General features: G+C 54.0%; 1 protein-coding gene across 1 annotated transcript in view; it reads left to right on the forward strand.

Annotated features, from left to right (window-relative positions):
- Positions 1-24,192, forward strand: part of PAPPA2 (pappalysin 2) — an 87,539-nt gene that overhangs the window by 21,066 nt on the left and 42,281 nt on the right. Inside the window, exons 3-7 of the mRNA XM_056130167.1 lie at positions 796-941; positions 12,750-13,043; positions 13,866-14,058; positions 17,411-17,532; positions 22,707-23,199. Of these exons, the coding sequence (XP_055986142.1) occupies positions 796-941; positions 12,750-13,043; positions 13,866-14,058; positions 17,411-17,532; positions 22,707-23,199 (1,248 nt within the window). The remainder of the gene's footprint in view (positions 1-795; positions 942-12,749; positions 13,044-13,865; positions 14,059-17,410; positions 17,533-22,706; positions 23,200-24,192) is intronic.

The following is a 24,192-nucleotide window of genomic DNA, read 5'->3' on the forward strand; positions in this document are numbered from 1 at the left end:
CATCTATTTGCTCGAGCGGGCACCAGTAACGTCTCCAGGGTGAGACTTGTTGTGACTGTGTTTGGCATATCGAAGACACCACGGGGAGCTTGCCAGGCTCTGCCGTGCTCGCGGGATACTCTCGGGAGCTTGCTGGGCTCTTCGAGAGGGGCGGAGGAATCGAACTTGGGTTGGCTGCATGCAAGGCCAACACCCTACCTGCTGTGCTATCGCTCCAGCCCATTATTATAACACCTTTTGTTTTGTTTTGTTTTGTTTTTGCCTTTTGGGTCACACCCGGCAATGCACAGGGGTTACTTCTGGCTCTGAGCTCAGGAATTACCCCTGGCGGTGCTTGGGGGACCCTACGGGATGCTGGGAATCGAACCCGGGTCTGCCGCGTGCAAGACAAACGCCCTCCCTGCTGTGCTATTGCTCCAGCCCCTATAACACATCTTCTTCTTTCTTTTTTTTTTTTTTTTTTTTTGGCTTTTTGGGTCACACCCGGTGATGCTCGGGGCTTACTCCTGGCTCATGCACTCAGGACTCACTCCTGGCAGTGCTCAGAGACCTTATGGGATGCCGGGGATCGAACCCGGGTCAGCCGCTTGCCAGGCCAGCGCCCTCCCCGCTGTGCTATCACTCCAGCCCCCCTCCGGCACATCTTCTTGAGTTCGATTCTCGAGGCAGGTTCATGCTCGCCAGAGGAACTAACTCAAAGCAGGTGGGCAGTGCCGGTGTCCCCAGGCGGCACATGCGCACACGGTCCGCTCCGCCCCCGCGTGGTGATGATGTTCTCGCTTCTGTGCTCTCCAGGGCGTACCTGAGCGTGAAGGAGCTGAAGGAGTTGCTGCAGCCCAATAGTAGTCACTTCCTCAACATCTACTTGGCCAGCTGGGCGCAGGAGGGCCTGGCCGGCTCTGCCACCTGGCCGTGGGAAAAGGACGCCCTCACCCACCAGGGTAAGTCATCGGGCACTGCATAGGGCAGGGTGGGCGCCTCGGATCACAGCGGGGAGGAAAGAGAGTTCACTGCAGCAGGGATGAGCCAGAAAGAGAGTTCACTGCAGCAGGGATGAGCCAGAAAGAGAGTTCACTGCAGCAGGGATGAGCCAGAAAGAGAGTTCACTGCACCAGGGATGAGCCTCGGTGGGCTGAGAACCCCACATGTGGGGGAATTTGTGCAAGTATTTCTTTCTCTTTTCTTTTTTGGGGGGTGTGTCACATCCAGTGATGCTCAGGGCTGACTCCTGGCTTTGCACTCAAGGAACTCTCCTGGCGGTGCTCGGAGAGCTAGAAGGGATGCTGGGGGTTGAACCCGGGTCTACTGCATACAAGGCAAACACACCCTTCTGCTTGCCGATTGCTCCAGCTCCTGTCCAAGTCTCTCTTTCTCTCTCTCTCTCTTTTTTTTTTTTTGCTTTTTGGTCACACCCGGTGATTCTCAGGGGTTTCTCCTGGCTCTGCACTCAGGAATCACTCCTGGCGGTGCTCGGGAGACCATGTGGGAGGCTGGGAATCGAACCCCGGTTGGTTGCATGCAAGGCAAACACTCTCCCCGCTGTGCTATGGCTCCAGCCCCTGTCCAAGTCTCTCAATACTAAGTAAAGATCATTAAGCAACCTTCCAGGATGTTTATGGTCTAGAACTGGGGCTTCCAGGCATTACTGGACACCTCCCTTTCAGGAAAACCAAAATAAGTCACTCAGTGACCTCCTTGGAAATCTGTTTTAAGTGGACAGTGAAGCTGCCCCCTAGTGGCACTCAGGGGGTACTGTGGCCCACCTAGGCGGTTCCAGTGATTGATCACTGTGTGGTTACAGTGATCTTGGTGGGTATAGACTCTTTTTTTAACTTCTTCTTCTTCTTCTTCTTCTTCTTCTTCTTCTTCTTCTTCTTCTTCTTCTTCTTCTTCTTCTTCTTCTTCTTCTTCTTCTTCTTCTTCTTCTCCTCCTCCTCCTCCTCCTCCTCCTCCTCCTCCTCCTCCTCCTCCTCCTCCTCCTCCTCCTTCTTCTTCTTCTTCTTCTTCTTCTTCTTCTTCTTTTTCTTAATGAATGACCGTGAGGTACAGTTACAGATTTGCAAACTTTCGTGCTTACATTTCAGTCATGCAATGTTAGAGCTCCCATTCCTTCACCAGTGCCTGTTCTCTGTCATCAATGATCCCAGTATCCCTCCCACCACCCCCACCCCATATGTCCCCCCACCCCACCCTGCCTCCGTGGCACGGCATTCCCTTTCGCTCTCTCTCTCTCCTTTTGGGTGTTGTGGTTTGTAATAGAGGTATTAAGTGGCCATCATTTGGTCTATAGTCTACTTTCAGCACACATCTCCCATTCGAAGCGGGTCCTCCAAGCACCTTTTACTTGGTGGTCCCTTCTCTATCTGAGCTGCCTTTTCCCCCAGCATGTGAGGCCGGGTTCCAAGCCGTGGAGCAATCCTCCTGGTACTCATCTCCACTATTCTTGGGTGTAAGTCTCCCATTCTGTTACTTTATATTCCACAAATGAGTGCAATCTTCCTATGTCTGTCCCTCTCTTTCTGACTCATTTCACTTAGCATGATACTCTCCATGTTGATCCACTTATGGGCAAATTTCATGACTTCATCCTTTCTAACAGCTGCATAGTATTCCATTGTGCAGATGTACCAAAGTTTCTTTAACCAATCATCTGTTCTCGAGCACTGCGGGCTAAGAGCAAGACCCCAGAGGACTTTTGACATGCAGCACTGGCCAGTGAGAATCCAAGGCTGGAAGCTGGAGCCATAGCACAGTGGGGAGGGCATTTGCCTTGCACATGGCCGACCCAGGTTTGGTTCCTCCCTCCCTCTCGGAAAGCCCGGCAAGCTCCCTGGAGTATCCCGCCCTCACGGCACAGCCTGGCAAGTTCCCCCTGGTGTATTTATTATGCCAGAAACAGTAACAACAAGTCTCACCATGGAGATGTTACTGGTGCCCGCTTGAGCAAAATCAATGAACAGCGGGAGGTCAGTGCTACAGTGCTATACTTATACATTAATAATCAATAAATATTTTCAACAAACGCCATTGAAATGCTCAGGCATTTCCTACACCAGGAACAAGGATCAGCATGAATCTCTTGCCATACATAAAAATTAGTTCGAAATAGATCAAAGATAAACCTGCAGAGCTTGATAAAGAAAACGTAAGAGAAACTGGAGGGCAGGAGTTAGTCCTTAATTACTTCTCTGTGACGTCTGACACTAAAATTATCATTTCTAACGAAAAGGAGGGATGAATTCTCCTAAATCAAAGAGTAAAACTTTCCCTTTGAAGCAGCGTTACTTAAGTAACACTTAAGTAAACTTAAACGAAAGTTGAACTGAAGTAAACTTCAAGTAACTTAAGTTGCGTCACTGAAGTGGAAGGAAATATTTGCAGATGACACTGCACCCAGAGGTAGAATTCTCAACGTCACATCCACAGACAGTCTTTTCAGACCTTTACCAATTTCTCTGCTACAGTATACTTGGTGTACACCAATTCTTTCTAGAGATTTACAACAATTCTTTCTAGAGATTTTATTTTATTTTTTTGCTTTTTGGGTCACACCTAGCGATGCACAGGGGTTACTCCCGGCTCTGCACTCAGGAATCACTCCTGGCGGTGCTCGGGGGACCCTATGAGATGCTGGGAATCGAACCCGGGTCGGCCGCGTGCAAGGCAAATGCCCTACCCGCTGTGCTATCTCTCCAGCCCCTAGAGATTTTATTTTAAGATGACTGTAGAGTCAAGACAACTTTAAGAAATGACACCAGGGTTCAGCATATAGTACCCGGGCCAGGCTGGATCAGTCCCAGACACCATGTGTGGACCCTTAACCCTGCTGGAAATTATCCTGAGCACAGAGCCAGGAGTCAGCCCTGAGCACTGCCGGTGTGAATTAAAAAAATTATAAAGAGGGGCTGGAGCAATAGCACAGCGGGTAGGGCATTTCCCTTGCATGTGGCCGACCCGGGTCCGATTCCCAGCATCCCATAGGGTCCCCTGAGCACTGCCAAGAATGATTCCTGAGTGCAGAGCCAGGAGGAACCCAAAAAGCAAAATTAAAATTATAGAGAGATTTTATATCACACACACACACACACACATACAGCTATTTTCTTTTTTGTCTTTTTGGGTCACACCCAGCGATGCTCAGGGCTGACTTCTGACTCTGCACTCAGAAATTACTCCTGGCGGTGCTCAGGGGACCCTATGGGATGCTTGGGATCGAACCCAGGTCGGCCACAGCAAAGCCAACTTCCTCCCTGCTGTGCTATCACTCCGGCTGCACACACAACTATTTTCTATTCCTTCCCTAAAGCATCCTTATTTTGTGTGTGTGTGTGTGTGTGTGTGTGTGTGTGTGGGTGGGGATCACTCCTGGGGATGCTCAGGACTCAATTCTGGCTCTGTGCTCAGGGGTCACTCCTGGCAGTGCTCAGGGGAGCATGAAGGGTGTCAGGAGCAAACAGGCGTGTTCAAGGCAGACACCCTCCCTGCTGTGTCATACTATCTCTCCTCACTCACCCCCACCATCTACAGCTTTATTACAGCAATAAACCTCGAAAACTCACAAACAGGATATGCCAGGGATATTGATGATTTATATCAATTATAAGCTGTCGGCATCTCCTTCCCAAGTGAGTGATCGTCTTGAAAGGATGCGTTGGCCGAGACTGATCAAAACAGGATTGCGAAACGCGGCTCCCATGAAACGGAGCGGGAAGTCTCCTTGCCCAGGGAATGACACAAGTTTCTCGCCCCTCTAATTAGCTCTGGTACCCAGGGTGACGGCTTGTGACAGCCCCTAGCTTGAGACAGGATTGAGCGGCAGTTGTGCCATTTTCTTTCCAAGCTCTCAAGCGAGGAAAAACTTTGCTCCCAAGTTTGAGTCAAAGGGAACAAGTCAAGGGTTCCAGCAATGCACTTGGTTCTTTTATTTCTTTTTTTTTGCAGTTTTTAGGCGTTTTATTTGCGTAAAGTCATTCACAATAGTTCATTGCAGATAATGTTCACACACCAGAAGAGGCAAGTGTGTGAAGGTTGTTGTATTTCATTCTGGAGCCCTTGAAGCCCGTGTATAAGAGAATACAAGCAAGTAAGCTAAAACCAAACTCATGTGTGCTACTTTTGGTACGTCAGTGGGCTAGAGGATAAGAGGTCCCAAGGCCGCAAATGTGGCCGCACACTCCAGGACATTCTGCGTCTCTCTCTTCCGGAAGCTTTAGTTGACAGTCTCTGGGTCTTGGCCGTTGATGAGATTACGTGGCGCCGGGGGCCGTTGGTGGGTGTGACTGCCAAGCTCCCGGAAAACTGTGGAGCTGGGGGGAGGAGGCCCAGTCCCGATCCTAGTGGGGCTTGGAGATCTCAGCCCCGGGTCCCGCAGACCTGGGTTTTTCTGCTGGTCCGCTCTTGGGTGAGGTTCAGCCCGTCTTGAGTGAGGCTCGTCCGAGCATTTGGAGAGTGGCTTTTTGGGCATGGTGACAGTTGGGTTCTGGAGGTTTTTGGCTGTCAGCGTGCTGCTTGGGGCAGGGAGGGAAACTCAACCCGCATCCCCCCCCCCGCACTTGGTTCTTTGATAAGTCAAATGGGCACCCTGGAGAGGGAGCACTATGGAAGAAGGAGGTCTTCACAGAGAGCACCGTGGAGGAGCACCCTAGAAGAGGGAGCACCTGGAGAAGAAACACCACGGAAGAGGGACAAACCCAGAGAGAGCATCCCGGAGGAGCACCCCAGAAGAGGGAACATCATGAAAGAGGGAGCACCCCGGAAGAGGGAGCACTCCAGAGAGCACCCCAGAGGAGCATCCCAGAAGAGAGAGGATCATGGAAGAGGAAGCACCCCAGAAGAGGGAGAACTCCAGAGAGAGCACCTCGGAGAAGCATTCCAGAAGAGGGAGTACCCGGAGAAGAAACACCACGGAAGAGGGAGTACCCCAGAAGGAGAGCACCCCAGAGGAGCACCCCAGAAGAGGGAGCACCCCGGAAGAGGGAGAATTCCAGGGAGAGCACCGTGGAGGAGAACCCCAGAAGGAGAGCACTCGGAGAAGAAACACCACGGAAGAGGGAGGACCCTAGAGAGAGCACCCCAGAGGAGCACCCCAGAAGAAGGAGCATTACAGAAGAGGGAGCACCCCAGAGAGAGCACCGTGGAGGAGCACCCCGGAAGAGGGAGCACCCCGAGAAAGCACCGCGGAGGAGCACACCAAAAGAGGGAGCATCTGGAGAAGAAAAACCATGGAAGAGGGAGTACCCCAGAGAGCGAGTACCCTAGAGGAGCACCCCAGAAGAGGGAGCCCCCTGGAAGAGGGAGCACCCCGAGAGGGAGTATCCCGGAAGAGGGAGCACCACATTCCTCCACCCTGGGTGCCCAGAAATATCTATGACTTGTGGCGTGTGAGCCTGTCTCTTGGGTGACCTTCGCCCCCGTGCTTCTGTGGCGGGTGGGTCCCAAGGGGGTTGTGTGAACGGTGGTGTTGTCTACACGTGTTCTCCCTCGCACAGGAGAGAGATGACCAGGGAGATGGCGCAGCGCGGAGGGAACTTGCCTTGCCTGCCACGCAGGCCTCAGAGGGACCCCGAGCTCGCCAGGCACCATCCCTGAGCACTGAGCCAGGAGTCAGCCCCAAGCACGGCCAGGGGTGGCCCAAAGCAAAAACCGAAACAAGCAGGAAGTGAAATGGGCATCTCGAGATCAGAACAGGCCAGATTCCCTGCAAGACACAGTCCTGGTTCCAGGCCTGGCACCAGATGGGTGAGGCCTGAAGGCCCCTGGGCATTCGTGTGGCCCAGGGGACAGCCCCTCCCCCACAAACATCCCAGGATGACCCTGACATCACAGGGACTACACAACATCACAGTGAGCTGAGCATTGAGTATCGATGTATGTGACCCCCTTTTTTTTTCTTTGTGTGTCCCACTCGGCGATGCTCAGGGCTGACTCCTGGCTCTGCACTCAGGAATCCCTCTTGGCAGTGCTCGGGGGACCCTATGGGATGCCGGGGATTGAACCCGGGTCGGCCGCATGCAAGGCAAACGCCCTCCCCGCTGTGCTATCGCTCCTGCCCTGCCTTCTCTTCCTTTATCTGTTTTCTTCCCTTCACCATTTTCTGTGCTGGGCCTGTGCGGATCTGCCCCATTCTCTCACCCCCATGCTCATGGGTGTCATCCTGCCTCTGTCATGAAGACTGGGTTTGGGGGGAGCGTTTTAGCTGGTAACGGGGGACGTGATCACAGAGGTAACCTGCAGAGATGTTCTCGGCCTCCCTGTGGCTTTGGGCAAGTGAACATCAGCTCTGAACATTTTCCCAAAGTGCTCTAAAACATTCCAGGGACTGGAACAATAGCACAGAGGGGAGGGCGTTGGCCTGGCACACGACCGACCCAGGTTCAATTCCCAGCATCCCACGGGATCCCCTGAGCACCGCCAGGAGTGATTCCTGAGTGCAGAGCCAGGAGGAACCCCTGAGCATCGCCGAGTGGGACCCAAAAAGGAAAAAAAAAAGACATTCCAGTGCTCAGCCTGGTCTTGTGTGTGTGAGAGAGAGAGAGAGAGAGAAGAGAGAGGGAGAGGGAGAGAGAAGAGAGAGAAGAGAGAGAGAAAGAGAGAGAGGAGAGGAGAAAGAGGGAGAGGGAGAGAGGAGAGAGAGGGAGAGGGAGAGAGAAGAGAGAGAAGAGAGAGAGAGAAAGAGAGAGAGAGGAGAGGAGAAAGAGGGAGAGGGAGAGAGAGGGAGACAGAGAAGAGAGAGAAGAGAGAGAGAAAGAGAGAGAGAGAGGAGAGGAGAAAGAGGGAGAGGGAGAGAGGAGAGAGAGGGAGAGAGAGAGAGGAGAGAGAGGGAGAGGGAGAGAGAAGAGAGAGAAGAGAGAGAGAGAAAGAGAGAGAGAGAGGAGAGGAGAAAGAGGGAGAGGGAGAGAGGAGAGAGAGGGAGACAGAGAAGAGAGAGAAGAGAGAGAGAGAAAGAGAGAGAGAGAGGAGAGGAGAAAGAGGGAGAGGGAGAGAGGAGAGAGAGGGAGAGAGAGAGAGAGGAGAGAGAGGGAGAGGGAGAGAGAAGAGAGAGAAGAGAGAGAGAGAAAGAGAGAGAGAGAGGAGAGGAGAAAGAGGGAGAGGGAGAGAGGAGAGAGAGGGAGACAGAGAAGAGAGAGAAGAGAGAGAGAGAAAGAGAGAGAGAGAGGAGAGGAGAAAGAGGGAGAGGGAGAGAGGAGAGAGAGGGAGACAGAGAAGAGAGAGAAGAGAGAGAGAGAAAGAGAGAGAGAGAGAGAGAAAGGTTTAGACTCATCTTCCCCTTGGGACACCTACTCCTCATTGCCAGCCACTCTGGTGGTCTCGCTGTAAAACTGGGAAAGCCGGTTGGCACTGGGGTGACCCCCCTCACCCCCTGGGGTGAGGGCAGCTGCCAGCGACTGGCACTTGGTTCTTCCTTTAATCAGCAGTTTCAACAACCCTTTTCTTCCTCGGCCCTGTCCCCGGGCTACCCCACAGCCCCGTCTTATTGTTTCCGCTGTCCCCTTATAATCAAGCCCGAAAGGACTTCTAAGGAGCCATCCTTGCCCTCGCTGCCCCCCCGCCCCCCTTCCTTGGACCACCATGCTTCATCCATCCCTGTGAAGCCACAACTGGGCCCCACGTGGCCGCCCATGTGCAACCGGACAGCCTTGTCGGCTGCATGTTCCATGCTGGGACACATTCAGATGCAGACAGTGTGGCTGGAACGCTGACCCGGCCCCTGTGCTGTGAGCGTCCCCCAAGTCACCCTCTGCCAAGGGCTCTTGTTTCACCTACTTTGTGTCCGATGCCAAGTTGGCGTGTCTGTGCCAGGGGCCATAGGGGAAATCCCTCAACCCCCACCCCGGCCCTGGGCATCATCAGTCCAATTTGGTCACCTTAAAGGACCTTTAAAGCTCTCCACTTTCCCATCACACCTTACCATGGACCATTCTGATGTCGGTGGGCCCCCACGCGTGACTCATGTGAAGTGGGGATGAGAGAGACTGGTCATTTTCTCCCCATCTGCCTCTGCCACCCGGGACCCAGGGTCACTGGGTTTTTGTCTTGCCTCGCAGAAAGGAATTTCAGGAGAAGCTCAGTGAAATGATGCAGTTTTTTTTTTTAATTAGTGAAACCCCATGAGGTACAGTTGTAGATTTGCAATTTTTTGTGCTTGGGTTTCGATTATACAATGACCCAATACCCATCCCTCCACCAGTGCCCATTTCCCACCACCATGGGTCCCAGTATCCCTCCCACCCCCCCATCCCCCCCTATCCCACCCTGCCTCTGTGGCAGGGCATTCCCTTTTGTTCTCTCTCTCCTTTTGGGTGCTGTGGTCTGCAAAAGAGCCATTGACTGGCAATCATGTTCCGTCTATAGTCTACTTTCAACATGCAATGATGCAGTTTTTTATTTGGAGGCTTTTAAGGGATGGAGGGAGGGAAAGTGGAAGAGAGCGGAGAGGATCGCGCTCAGGAGAGAATCCGGGCTTCTCCGAGGGCGGAGAGAGCCCCCTCACACCCCAGCATTAGACAGGAGAGCATGAAAGTCCCCATCTCAGGAGGGGAGATGCAGGCGACACGTGTGCTTGGTTGGGTACCACATGTGCTTGGCCACGTGGGCGTAAGCAGCACCTGGGCCCGGGCAGCATCTGTGCCCTCCCTTGGTTCAAGGTGGCCTTTATAGGGTCTCTCCAACCTGCCCCCACCTGGGGCTTCTACCTAGGTCCGAGTCCGTTGCTAGGGACGTTACCAAGGGGGTTGGGAGTGGGGATGGTTTTCTTTGAAATTCCTTTCCTGACTTTGGTTTCTGCAGGAGCTTCTGTTGGACGGGATCGGTCAGGTGTCAAAGGAAAAGCTTTGGAGTTTTGGGGCTGGAGTGAGAGCACAGCGGGTAGGGCGTTTGCCTTGGACACGGCCGACCCGGGTTCGATTCCCAGCATCCCATAGGGTACCCCGAGCACCACAGGCGTGATTCCTGAGTGCAGAGCCAGGAGGAACCCCTGTGCGTCGCCGGGTGTGACCCAAAAAGAAAAAAAAAAAGGAAGGACCAGAGAGAGATTAACCAGAAACTCCAAAGCTTTTTTTTTTTTGCTTATTTTTGGGGGCGGGGTCACACCCGGCGACGCACAGGGGTCACTCCTGGCTCTGCACTCAGGAATCACCCCTGGCAGTGCTCAGGGAACCATATGGGATGCTGGGAATGGAACCCGGGTCAGCCATGCGCAAGGCGAACCCCCTCCCCGCTGTGCTATTGTTCCAGCCCCCTCTCTCTGGTCCTTAATTGGTCTCTATTTCTTCTGCCGTCATCCCTGTAGGCGTCCAACCTCCGCAGGGTTGATCACAGACTGGTCGGACAGTTAGTTCTCCATGAGGTCAGGGCTATTGCTTCCTGGGATATTTACTGCCATTGCTTTGGGGCTGGAGCGATAGCACAGCAGTAGGGCATTTGCCTTGCACGCAGCCAAGATGGCCGAGCCGGGTTCGATTCCTCTGCCCCTCTCGGAGAGCCCGGCAAGCTACCGAGAGTATTCGATATGCCAGACACAGTAACAACAAAGTCTCCAATGGAGACGTTACTGGGCCCCGCTCGAGCAAATCGACGATCAACGGGAGGGCCTTTACTTTACTGCTTTGGGTAGGGGCCTTCCCTATCTGCCTGCCTACGTCAATTCCTCACTTGAACTAGCCATGTGCTGCCTACTTCGGTTTCAAGGAGATCCCGAAACCAAGTTCCTGCACAAACTCCCCCCGCCCACCCCCACACTGGTGGGGCCAGAGTCTAAGGGTCAGTTGCCACTGGGCTCTTTTCATCTCTAGCTTTGAGCATCCTTAAGGGCCTTTACCCTAGGTCAGTCCACTTCCTGGGAGTGTTCTTGGAGCCCTAACGCCTCCAGGCAAGGCCTTGGGGGTTGGCCCCTGATGGCTCCCGGGGGTGGAGAGGTAGGACCTGGTTCTCTGCCCCTGAGACCTCTCGACCTGTTGGAATAGCAGGAGAGAATTCCAGAATGCAGGAAGGGATTGCGCCTTAAGTAGACTAACCGGATATCCCTGATGACCTTTTAGTGCTTGTATTGCAAATCTTAATGCCCAAAATGAGAGAGAGGTAACAGTCATGATCCCAGAGGCACAGAAACCAATCTCAGAACCCAGCGGCTTGGGGCAGAAATCCCTCCAGACTTAATGACTAACATATCAGAATTCCAAAATTGCATGGCAGCTCTTACGGCCGCACAACATCATATGCTCTTCATAATCAGCGATAGAAAACAAATGATCTAAGGATGCCTTTTCGGCAGGTCTGGTTGATGGGGGAGAATTCCAAATAATAATGATGGGTCTTCAAGAATAGTAGAGATAAGGACCACGAGGTTTACTCCATGGCTTGGAAGCCGGCCTCAAATGCTGGGGGAAAAGGCAGCTCAGATAGAGAAGGGAACACCCAGTAAAGGGGGTTGGAAGGATCCTCCCAGGATGGGAGAAGCATGCTGAAAGTAGACTATAGACCAAACATGATTGCCACTCAATGCCTCTCTTGCAAAACACAGTACCCAAAAGAAAAGAGAGAGAACAAGGGAGAATGCCCTGCCACAGAGGCAGGGTGGGATGGGGGTGGGGTGGGGGTGGGAGGGATGCTGGGACCATCAGTGGTGGAGAATGGGCATTGGTGGAGGGATGGGAACTTGATCATTGTATGACTGAAACGCAAGCACGAAAGTTTGTAGGTCTGTAACTGTACCCAACGGTGATTCACTAATTAAAAAAATTTCAAAAAATAATGGTGGGTCTTTTGTCGAAATATTGAATGTAATCAAAATAAGCGAGAGTAAAGTGGAAATCATCTGTCATACCATCAAGGGGAAGGGGTGGGATGGCGGTATACTGGGGTTTTGGGTGGTGGAGAATGGGCACTGGTGAAGGGATGGGTATTTGATCACTGTATGACCGAGACTTAAACCCGAAAGCTTTGTAACTGCTCTCACGGTGATTCAATTGAAAAATAAAAAAAAGGAGAGAGAGAGAGAGAGAGAGAGTGAGAAAGTGGCTGCCATATAAGTGGGGAACAGGAGGGAAACTGAGGACATTGGTGGGACATGTGCACAGGTGAAGGGACGATGTTAGAACATTGTATGAGGGAAACCCTATCATGAACAGCTTTGGAACTGCATCTTACCAGGATTCATCTCCCGCACTGCCTCTAGGTGATGCCAAAGGCAGTCAGAGCCGGTGCTGGGCCTTCTCTGGCCCTTTTTGTGTTGGCAGCTAGTCCAGTGGCACAAGAAATAACCGCTGTGGGGAGGGCACTTCCCTGTCACGTAGCCAACATAGGGGGATTCCCAGCAGCCCTGAACACAGAGCCAGGCATGTCCCTCCACCCCCCCCCCCCCCCAAATAAAACCAGCATGGGGCTGGAGCAATAGCATAGCTGGTAGGGCGTTTGCCTTGCACGCGGCCGACCCGGGTTCGATTCCCAGCATCCCATAGGGTCCCCTGAGCACCGCCAGGAGTGATTCCTGAGTGCAGAGCCGGGAGTCAGCCCTGAGCATCGTCGGGTGGGACCCCCAAAACAAATAAAAACAAAGAAACAGCAGCAAACAACTGTTGATGGATTGGCTCAGGGCATGTTTGCAGGACGAGGGATCCCTTAAAGAGCCGGAGGCTACCAGGAGGGGGTTCAGTGGCTCTTGGGGGGCGGAAATGGGAGACTGGTTTTTCTGGAAGGCGGTGAGCTCTTCTCCCAGTGCTCAGGGCTGTGTTGTTCCATCTCTCCCGTGGCAGGCGGCGTGGTGCTCAACCCCAAGTATTACGGCGTGCCTGGCCACACCAACACCATGGTCCACGAGCTGGGCCACGTCCTGGGCCTCTACCACGTCTTCAAGGGAGTGAGCGAACTGGAATCGTGCGCTGACCCCTGCCGGGAGACGGTGGCATCCATGGAGACCGGTGACTTGTGCGCTGACACAGCCCCTACGCCCGTGAGCAAGCTGTGTGGCGTCCCTGGGCCAGTCAACGACTCCTGTGGTTTCACCGACTTCCCGGGGGCTCCCTTCAACAATTACATGAGCTACACAGGTACCCGGGTCACCCATGTTGGAAGAGGGGGTCCCAGGGGCCTGGGGCGTGTCCCCAAGTGCTCGTTGACTTCTTATCTGTTTGGTTTGGGGACCACACCCAGCGATGCTCAGCGTTCACTCCTGGCTCTGCACTCAGGGATGGCTCCTGGCGGTGCTCAGGGGACCCTAGGGGATGCCGGGGATCGAACCCGGGTCGGCCGTGTGCAAAGCCAATGCCCTACCTGCTGTGCTATTATTGCCTTGGTCCCTAGTTCATCACTCTTGATGGACTGATTGATTGATTGATTGCTTTTTGGGTCCCACCCGGCAATGCTCAGGGGTTCCTCCTGACTCCGTACTCAGGACTCGCTCCTGGCGGTGCTCGGGGGATCCTAGGGGATGCCGGGGATCGAACTCGGGGCCGGCCGCGTGGAAGGCAAACGCCCTCCTCACTGTGCTGTTGCTCCAGCCCCAATACAAGGAATTCTTGAGCGTCCCTGCCACCTCCACCTGGGGCCAGGCTCTAAGAGGCAGAAAAATAAATAAATAAAAAAATTTTTTTTTAAAAAAAATGAAGATTTTGCAAAACTTTCCCCACCTACGGGCGCTGTGCGGAAACAGTGCCCCCTGGTGGTGATATGAAGAAGCGCCCTTCTCCCACCTGCTCGGTAACCCTGGAAACCCCTCTGGTGCCCACGTGGGCGCTGGAGCATCTCTGACAGGGGGACCCCGGGGAGGCTTGGGCGGGGGGTCTCGGACCCCCATGACTCAGGGGGAGCAGAGCAGACTTTGTGGGCCGCTTGGTAGACCCCCCCACCAGCCTCCGTCTCTCTCCCCGCAGACGATAACTGTACCGACAGCTTCACCCCGAACCAAGTCGCCCGCATGCACTGCCACCTGGACCTGGTCTACCAGCAGTGGGTCCTCGGGCGGAAGCCCACCCCCATCCCCATGCCCCCCGTGGTCATCGGCCAGACCCCCAGTTCCCTCACCATCCACTGGCTTCCCCCTATCGGCGGAGAGATGTATGACAGGTGAGAGCATCATTTTATCATTTTGTTTTCCAAGGGGGAGGAGATGGGGAGGCATTTTCTCTATTTTTTTTTTTTTTGCTTTTTGGGTCACACCCGGCGATGCACAGGGGTTCCTCCTGGCTCATGCACTCAGGAATCACTCCTGGTGGTGCTCGGGGGACCATGTGGGATGCTGGGAATCGAACCCAGGTCGGCTGCATGCAAGGCAAACGCCCTCCCTGCTGTGCTATTGCTCCAGCCCCTGTTTTATTTATTTTTTTTTTTTTGGAGGGGTGCTGAGGGACTCTGCCAAGCAGTGCTCAGTGGTCACTCCTGGGAATGCCTGAGATTTATATAGCCGGAGACGCTGTGCAGTTTGGGCTGGGGTCAAACTCGAGATCCCAAGTGTGCCAGGCACACACGGTAACCCCCAAGCTCCATCTCCTCAGCACCCCACCCCCGTATACTGACCTTTCCTTCTGCACCCTGGGGAGAGTGTGAACTTTGCAACCCGGAGACGGGGTGGAGTGGCACTTCCGGTTTTATGGAAAATGGTGTGCTGGGATTCCAACGCTGGAGAAACTGTCCCTTTGCACTCTCACTCCTGGCCTGGCGTCCCCTAGCAGGGACTGGCCACGCTCAGGAGGCATCTGGCACCTTCTGGAGTCTCTCAGGTTGTACCTTGGGGTCCCCTGGGGGCAGTTCTCAAACCATCTCTCCTCCCCGTGCTGCGCCATCTGCTGCAAATGACCACTGTCTTGTTGTCCTTCCTTGTCCTTCTCCATCTTCGTCCCAATGTCCCTTCTGGCTCCTGGGTGGGGGGAGGGTACCACATCCGGCAGTGCTCAGGGCTGACTCCTGGCTCTGCGCTCAGGGATCACTCCTGGCGGTGCTCGGGGGACCCTATGGGATGCCAGGGATCGAACCTGGGTTGGCTGCGTGCCAGGCAGACGCCCTCCCCACTGTGCTTTCGCTCCAGCCCCCAGCTCCTATTTTTCTCTTTTATTTATTTTATTTTTTTGCTTTGTGGGTCCCACCTGGCGATGCTCGGGGCTCACTCCTGGCTCTGCGCTCAGGAATCACTCCTGGCAGTACTCAGGGGACCCTATGGAATGCGGGGTATTGAACCCGGGTCCGCCACATGCAGGCAGCGTCTGTGCTATCTCTCTGTCCACAACCTTCTTGTGTGTCCTTTCCTTTCAGCCCTGTCCCTGCAGACACTCGGGTGCTGTAAATGCGTCATCTCTGTGCCCTGTGATGGCCCCCCGCCGGGGGGTGTCCAGGAAGCAGTGAGTTTTTAGAGAGGAATCAAACAGTCTTTGGCAAGTGAACAGAGGGGGTGGGACTTCACCAGGATGGTCCAGCATGGCCCAGGAATGAGTTTAGGTGTCCCAGAGTGCTCAGAAGTGACAATCACCTAGTCCTCATGGGAAAGCTCACTCTGGTGACAGAAGACGCAGAGAAGAGCCAGGTGGCACTGAGGCCCAGCTGCATCTCATCGGGTTTCAGAAACAGGGACAGGGGCTGGAGCGACAGCACAGCAGGGAGGGCATTGGCCTGGCTCGCGGCCAACCCGGGTTCGACCCCGGCATCCCCTAGGGTCCCCCGAGCACCGCCGGGAGTGATTCCTGAGTGCAGAGCCAGGAGTCAGCCCTGAGCATCGCCGGGTGGGACCCAAAAAGAAAATAAAAATTGGGGTCCTGGGATAGACCCATAGTTTCTCTCCAGACCCCACTTGCCTCTCAACTGATGTCTTGATGTCTTGGTGTCTTACTTCCTGCCTAGCCTGCTGAATTCCACGGAATTCCAGAGCGGCCCTGATGGTCATAGCCCCCCCCCCCCCCCCGCCAGCTCAAAAGCCAAGGGGGTCTTGGGTGTGATAGGAGGGGACAGGCCCCTGCAGGTGTGACCCAGGCCGCTCGGCTGGGACATGCCACAGTTTACGGGACACACATAAACAGTTTATTCTCGTCGGTCCATCCCCCGCGGAGGACCACACTCCGGCCACGCGGCTCACGTCACAGGTGGCCACAAGTCTGTCGACTTAGCGTCACCCGCACCGCTGTTTGTGTCATGGGGGGAGGGGCTGTGTTTATGCCTCGCTGGAGGTCCCCAAGGCGGGGAGAAGTGGGGACACTCCGGTGCTTGGAGGTGGCCCAAGTTCATGAGAGAGAGGTGCTTGAAGCCCACACGTCACTGACCAGGGTCAACCCTCTGAGATCAGATCCTTGAGGGGGTTGGAAGTTGTTTGGAAATTTGGAAATTGCTTCTGAGGAACTTGATGTGACCTTTTTTCTTTCCTTTTTTTTTCTTTTTTTCTTTTTTGCTTTTTGGGTCCCACCCAGCAATGCTCAGGACTGACTCCCGGCTCTGCACTCAGGAATCACTCCTGGCAGTGCTCGGAGGACCCTAGGGGATGCCGGGGATCGAACCCAGGTCAGCCGCATGCCAGGCAAATGCCCTCTCCTTTGTGCTATGGCTCCGGCCCGAACATCTCAATTTATGTGCTATTTCTCCAACCTAAAAGCTTCCTTCCTGGGCTGGAGTGATAGCACAACAGGTAGGGGGTTTGCCTTGCACGTGGCCGACCCGCCCGGGTTCGATTCCCAGCATCCCATAGGGTCCCCTGATCACCGCCAGGAGTAATTCCTGAGTGCAAAGCCAGGAGTAACCCCTGTGCATCACCGGGTGTGACCCAAAAAGAAAAAAAAAAAGCTTCCTTCCTTCCTTCCTTCCTTCCTTCCTTCCTTCCTTCCTTCCTTCTTCCTTTCTGTTTTTGGGTCCCACCCAGCAATGCTCAAGGGTTCCTCCTGCACTCAGGATTCACTCCTGGCAGTGCTCGGGGGACCCTATGGGATGCTGGGGATCAAACCAGGGTCAGCCACGTGCCAGGCAAATGCCCTCCACGTCGTGCTATCGCTCTAACCCCCAAACTTGGTCGAGTTTGGCAATGAACCAGGTTTCCTTGGTTGCCTGGGCATTCTTTATGGGTCAGCATGGGGTCCATGGAGAACCAGCGACGGCCAAGAACGTCGGGGCAGGAGGCCGGGAGCACTGGGTGATCACTCCCCCGTGTTGGTTGGCTTCTTAGAATATCGCAAGAGCGGGCTGGAGCCATAGCACAGCGGGGAGGGCGTTGGCCTTGCACGCGGCCGACCCGGGTTCGATCCCCGGCATCCCATAGGGTCCCCCGAGCACCGCCAGGAGTGATTCCTGAGTGCAGAGCCAGGAGTCAGCCCTGAGCATCGCCCGGTGGGACCCAAAAAGAAAATAAAAATTGGGGGTGGGGTCCTGGGATGGATCCGCTGTGACTCCCTGTCCCTCCCCTGACCCTCTTGCCTCACGTCCTTCCCGCCCTCCCCCTGCCTTCCAGGATCGAGGGAGCCGCGTGCAGAGCCTGCTCAGAGGACGGGACCTTCCACCAGTACGCGCACAAGGCCTCCTCCCCGCGCGTGTGCGATTCCTCAGGCTACTGGACGCCGGAAGAGGCCATAGGTGGGTCACGCACATCCCGTGTCCACGGGCAACAGGGAGGGCAGGACAGCTGCGGCTCAAACAAGGTCACATGTGCATAGAGGACCGCTTGGGCGCGGACACGTGTGTGCAAACAGTGGCCCGATTTGAGTGTGCACACGTGTGTGTGTGTGTGTGTGTGCACACGCGTGTCCTATGCATGTAACTGCAGGGGTGTGTCTATAGCTGTGTGCTTCGGGGTGAATGCAAGAGCACACATGTGTGATACGTGTATGTCTATGTGTCTTGGTGCTCACACGTGTGTCTGTGTGCCTATGTGTTTACAGGTGCGTTCTTGTGTGTGTGTGTGTGTGTGTGTGTGTACATGTGTCGAGTCATGCCTGTGTATTTGTGTTCTGCATGGGACACACATCACTGTCACTGTCCTCCCGTCGTTCATCAATTTACTCTAGCGGGCACCAGTAATGTCTCCATTGTGAGACTTGTTGTGACTGTGTTTGGCATCTCGAATACGCCACGGGGAGCTTGCCAGGCTCTGCCGTGCGGGCGAGATACTCTCAGTAGCTTGCTGGGTGCTCAAAGAGGGGAAGAGGAATCGAACCCAGCTCGGCCATGTTGGCTGCGTGCAAGGCAAACGCCCTACCCACTGTGCTATTGCTCCAGCCCATGGACACACATATATTCTGTTTTTTTTTTCCTTTTTGGATCACACCCAGCAATGCACAGGGGTTACCCTTGGCTCTTGTACTCAGGAATCACTCCTGGCAGTGCTCAGGGGACCACATGGGATGCTGAGAATTGAACCCGGGTCGGCTGCGTGCAAGGCAAATGCCCTCCCCGCTGTGCTATCTATCACTCAAGCCACACACATGTATTCTTAGGTCCTCAGAATGCACATGTTTATGCGTGTGTGTGTGTGTGTGTGTGTGTGTGTGTGAGAGAGAGAGAGAGAGAGAGAGAGAGAGAGAGAGAGAGAGAGAGAGAGAGAAATTTGTCCACATCTCTAAGATCCTGGGAAGAACCCACCTGGTACTTCTTAGGCACTAAGTGAGGGCCCTCAGGATCCCATGCTGTGGGGACGCTGAGGTCAGCTAGGCCCCAGGGGGACGAAGAGGCTGACCACATGCCTCGTGGTGACCTGGGGAAGAAGGTGGCATCCAGGGTCAGGATGGCCCGGCCTGGCCCAGCCTTACCCTGCCTCCTTGCCATCAGCAGAGAAAGAATGACAGAGACTGGGCCCCCCACACCCCACACACACACCTGCCTGCCAACCTCAGGGCCGTGCCAGTTTGGGGTATGGATGGGGCATTCCTAGCTGACCTTCTCCTTGGGCAGTTTATGGCCGTTCCCCATGGTCCTGCCTGTGCTTTGGACGCCCTCTAAGCTGGGTTCCTGGTGTGGGATTGTCCATTTCCTGACCCCCTCTTGCCGTTCTGTCCACGTCCCGGGACTGATGGCAGTATAAGGGGTCAGTCTGGGGTCAGTCTGGGCTGGATCGGACTGGCGCTGTGGCTGTGGCCTTCAGCCTCACGTCACAATTTTTTTTGCTTTTTGGGTCACACCGGGCGATGCTCAGGGGTTCCTCCTGGCTCATGCACTCAGGAATCACTCCTGGCGGTGCTCGGGGGACCATATGGGATGCTGGGAATCGAACCTGTGTTGGCCATGTTGGCTGCGTGCAAGGCAAACGCCCTACCCGCCGTGCTATCGCTCCAGCCCCAGGGTGATGCTTCTTGAAGGCCAGGCCTGGGCTTCTATCGCCTTTGGGACTTTGGTGTTTCTTTTTTTTCTTATCTTTTTAAATATAGGAGTAGCACTGTAGCACTGTCCTACTATTGTGCATCTATCTGCTCGAGTGGGCACCAGTAACGTCTCCACTGGGAGACTTGTTGTTACTGTGTTTGGCATCTCGAAGACACCATGGGGAGCTTGCCAGGCTCTGCCGCGTGGGCGGGAGCTTGCCGGGTTCTCTGAGAGGGGTGGAGGAATCGAACCCGGGTTGGCTGTGTGCAAGGAAAACGCCCTACCCGCTGTGCTATTGCTCCAGCCCAATAATAATAATAATAATAATAATAATAATAATAATAATAGCACTGTAGCACTGTCCTCCTGACATTCATCAGTTTGCTCAAGCGGGCACCAGTAACATCTCACAACAAATTGTGAGACTTGTTGTTACTGTGTTTGGCATATCGAATATGCCATGGGGAGCTTGCTAGGCTCTGCTGTGCGGGCGGGATACTCTCAGGAGCTTGCCGGGCTCTCCAAGAGGGGCGGAGGAATCGAACCCAAGTGGGCTGCGTGCAAGGCAAACGCCCTACCTGCTGTGCTATTCAGCCATTGATTAAGCTGATTAAACTGGGCATGAACTCCACATTACTTTTTATTTATTTATTTAATGTAGGGGTACTGCCGTTTATTCAGCTACTGATTAGGCGGATTGAATTGGGCATCCACATTACTTTTTTTATTTTTATTTTTTGCTTTTTGGGTCACACCCGGTAATGAACAGGGGTTCCTCCTGGCTCTGCACTCAGGAATTACCCCTGGCGGTGCTCAAGGGACCATATGGGATGCTGGGAATCGAACCCGGGTCGGCCGCATGCAAGGCAAACGCCCTACCCGCTGTGCTGCTGCTCCAGCTCCTCATTCTCTCTCCTTTTGGGTGCTGTGGTTTGCAAAAGAGGCATTGAGTGGCCATCATGTTCTGTCTATAGTCTACTTTCAGCATGCTTCTCCTATCCTGGTGTTTTTATAAGAACAGTCAGGCTGGAGTAGCTTTTCAGTTGGGTGGCCGCTTTGGGTGTGGATGTGACTGCCAAGGCTTCTGGAAGTACAGGGAGGTGGGGAGAGATGGCCCATCCCGACCCCACGAAAGCCTGGAGATTTCAGTCACAAAACCCACATACCCGAATATTCAGCAGATTATATCTTGGTGAGGTCCGTCCGGAGACAGTGGAGTCAGGCCGGGGGTATGGCGATGATTTTGGATTGTGGAAGCAAGTGGCTGCTGGGGGCTCTGCTTGGACAGGCCAACCCGCCCTGCTCTGATTCACCCCAGTCTATTCAGCCATGCGCGGGTCCGAGCCTAACTGCAGTTTTTGGTCTCTTTTGAGATTTATTTACGGATCTCTGAAGCAAGGCCAGCACTTCACTGTTTCTTTCTTTATTTTTTTTTACTTGATTATCTTTTAAATTTTATTTGTTAAATTTTTAAAAATAAATTTATTTGTTGAATCACTGTGACAGCCATTACAAAGCTTTTGGGTTGAAGTCTCGGTCATACAGTGATGAAACACCTGTCCTTTCACCAGTGCATATTTTTCACATCAAAACCCCCAGTATCCCCCCATCCCACACCCTCTCCCTACCTGCGGAGCAGATGATTTCCACATGACTCTCTCTCTACTTTGATCACATTCAATATTTCGACACCGTTATTATTTGGGATTTTCCCCCAACACTCAGACCTGCCGAAAAGGCAACATTAGGCAAATTGTTTTCTCTTGCTGATTACGAAGAGCGTATGATTTTGAAATTCTGAAATTTTAATAATTAAATCGAGAGGGACTTCTGCCCAAAGCCGCTGGGTTCCAAGATTTGCTTCTGAGTCTCTGGGATCATGGCCTTGTTTAAGCAGCTTGATCAGGAGCCAGAGGGGCCATTCGTGGGCAGCGACTCGGGGTCTCGGGGTTTTGGCGGTGATGGGGGGGGAGACTTTGCTGTTTCTTAACTGTTTCTTCACACCCCACATGGGAAGATGCGCCATTTATTTATTTATTTATTTATTTATTGGATCACACTTGGTGATGCACAGGGGTTCCTCCTGGCTCATGCACTCGGGAGTTACTCCTGGCAGTGCTTCAGGGACCCTATGGGATGCTGGGAATCGAACCCAGGTTGGCCGCGTGCAAGGCGAACGCCTTCCTTGATGCATTATTGCTCCAGCCCTTGTATCACCTTTTAAACACCATGATACTTTGTATCACCCATTAAACACTATGATACTTTGTATCACCTTCAAAACACTATGACACTTTGTATCACTTTGTCTTTTTTTTTTCCTTTTTGGGACACACCCTGAGATGCACAAGGGCTACTCCTGGCACATGCACCCAGGAATCACTCCTGGCGGTGCTTGGGGGACACTATGGGATGCCGGGAATCGAACCCGGGTTGGCCGCGTGCAAGGCAAACGCCTTCCTTGATGTATTATTGCTCCAGCCCTTGTATCACCTTTTAAACACCATGATACTTTGTATCACCCATTAAACACTATGATACTTTGTATCACCTTCAAAACACTATGACACTTTGTATCACTTTGTTTTTTTTTTCCTTTTTGGGTCACACCCTGAGATGCACAAGGGCTACTCCTGGCACATGCACCCAGGAATCACTCCTGGCGGTGCTTGGGGGACACTATGGGATGCCGGGAATCGAACCCGGGTTGGCCGAGTGCAAGGCAAACGCCTTCCTTGATGTATTATTGCTCCAGCCCTTGTATCACCTTTTAAACACCATGATACTTTGTATCACCCATTAAACACAATGATAATTTGTATCACCTTCAAAACACTATGACACTTTGTCTTTATTTTTTCCTTTTTGGGTCACACCCTGAGATGCACAAGGGCTACTCCTGGCACATGCACCCAGGAATCACTCCTGGCGGTGCTCAGGGGACCCTATGGGATACTGGGAATCGAACCCGGGTCAGCTGCATGCAAGGCAAACACCCCCACTGTGTTATCGTTCAGCCCCTGATCTATCTCATTTCTTTTGTGGAGGGTGTTCCGTGTTCCTCCTAGCTCTACACTCAGGAATCACTCCTGGTGGTGCTCAGGGGACCCTACGGGATGCTGGGGATCGAACTGGGGTCGACCACATGCAAGGCAAACGCCCTCCCCACTGTGCTATTACTCCAGCCCCCGAGATGTGCCTTTTCTGCCCTGCCTTGTCCAGTCCTGTAAGGCCCTCGCCCCTCCCCTCCCCTCCTCCCTGCCCTTCCCCTTCCTAAACCCGGCGATACACAGGGCTTGCCCCCAGCTCTGCACTCAGGAATCCTCCTGGTGGCCTCGGGGGGACCGTATGAGGCTCCAGGCATTGAACCCTGGTCGTCCTCCTCCACCCATAGACCCATAGACCCGGGCGCCCAGGTTCTGATCCTCGTTCATCCATTTGGCCACCTGCAGGCTCTCCGGATGTGGACCTTCCCTGCCTGCCCAACCTGCGAGCCTGGAGCCCGGAACTGCACCTGCCACACGCCAACGTGACGGTGCCCTGCCCGGTCGAGGGCTGCATCTTAGAGCTCCGTTTCCAGCACGCCGTGGCGGCCGACGCACTCACCGTGTGGCTCACCTACCTCTCCCGGCCCGACGCCTCCCCCACGCTCCTGGACGCCGAGGTCCTGCTGCAGAACGGGGTGTCCGTGCACCTGGGGCCCCTGGACACGACCTGCGACGCGCCACTGACCGTCCGGCTGGCCGTGAGCGGGAAGGTGGCCGGGGTGAAGCTCTACTCGGCCTATGACGGGGTCGAGGTCGATGCAGCACTACTGAGCTCACGGCCCCGCAACCCGCTGTGTGCGCATTGCACCCCTGTCACCTACCGGCTGTGGCGGGACCCCCCGTTTGCCGACGGCCGGCCTGTGGAGGTCATGCACCCACAGAGGCAGTTCACGGACCTGTGAGTAGAGCGGGCTGGGACCTGGGACCCACACTTGGGACATGCACTTCCCAGACAGGCACAGTCATGGGGTGCCGGGTGAAGGGTTTGAGGGGGTTCAGCAGGACCAAAGGGACCCCCCGACATCACCGCAAGAGGTGACTCAGTTAATGAAATACTATGCAGCTGTGAGAAAAGATGAAGTCGTGAAATTTGGTTCTACATGGAAAGTCTTCTGCTAAGTGAAATGAGTCAAAGGCAGACATAGAAAGGCTGCACTCATCTGGGGGATATAAAGTAATAGAATGGGAGTCGAACACTCAAGAATAGTTGAGAAAAGTACCAGGAGATCTGCTCCATGGCTTGGAAGCCGGCAGCACATGCTGGGGGAAAAGGCAGCTCAGATGGAGAAGGGAACACCAAGTAAAGGATGTTTGGAGGACTCGCTCGGGATGCGAGATGGGTGCTGAAAGTAGACTCTAGACCAAACACGAAGGCCACTCAATACCTCCATTGCAAAGCACAGTACCCTGAAGGAAAGAGAGAGCTAAAGGGAATGCCCTGCCACAGAGGCTGAGCCCTTGGGCGGGGGGGAGATGGAGAGGGGGTGGGAGGGCTCCTGGGATCAGTGGTGGTGGAGAATGGGCACTGGTGGAGGGATGGGTACTCGATCACTGTATAACTGAGAGCCAAGCACGCAAGTTTGTAAGTCTACAACTGTACCTCATGGTGTTTCACTAATGAAAATTAAAAAAAAAAAAAGAGATGGCTCAAATAGAGGGTTCTCATCCTTGTCTCTCCCCGGGGGTCCTCTCCATCAGCTTTTTATTTGTTATGGGGACCACACCTGGCAGTACTCCAGGCTCTGTGCTCAGGAATCGCTCCTGACAGGCTTGGGGGACCCTATGGGATGCTGGGGATCGAACCCGGGTCAGCCTCATGCAAGGCAAATGCCATCCCTGCTGTCTTTTTGCTCGGGCCCAGCAAGACAGGTGTTTTATTTTATTTTATTAT

The sequence above is a fragment of the Sorex fumeus genome, unplaced genomic scaffold (genome assembly GCF_029834395.1).
Source record: "Sorex fumeus unplaced genomic scaffold, SorFum_2.1 ptg000074l, whole genome shotgun sequence".
Classification (NCBI taxonomy): Eukaryota; Metazoa; Chordata; class Mammalia; order Eulipotyphla; family Soricidae; genus Sorex; species Sorex fumeus.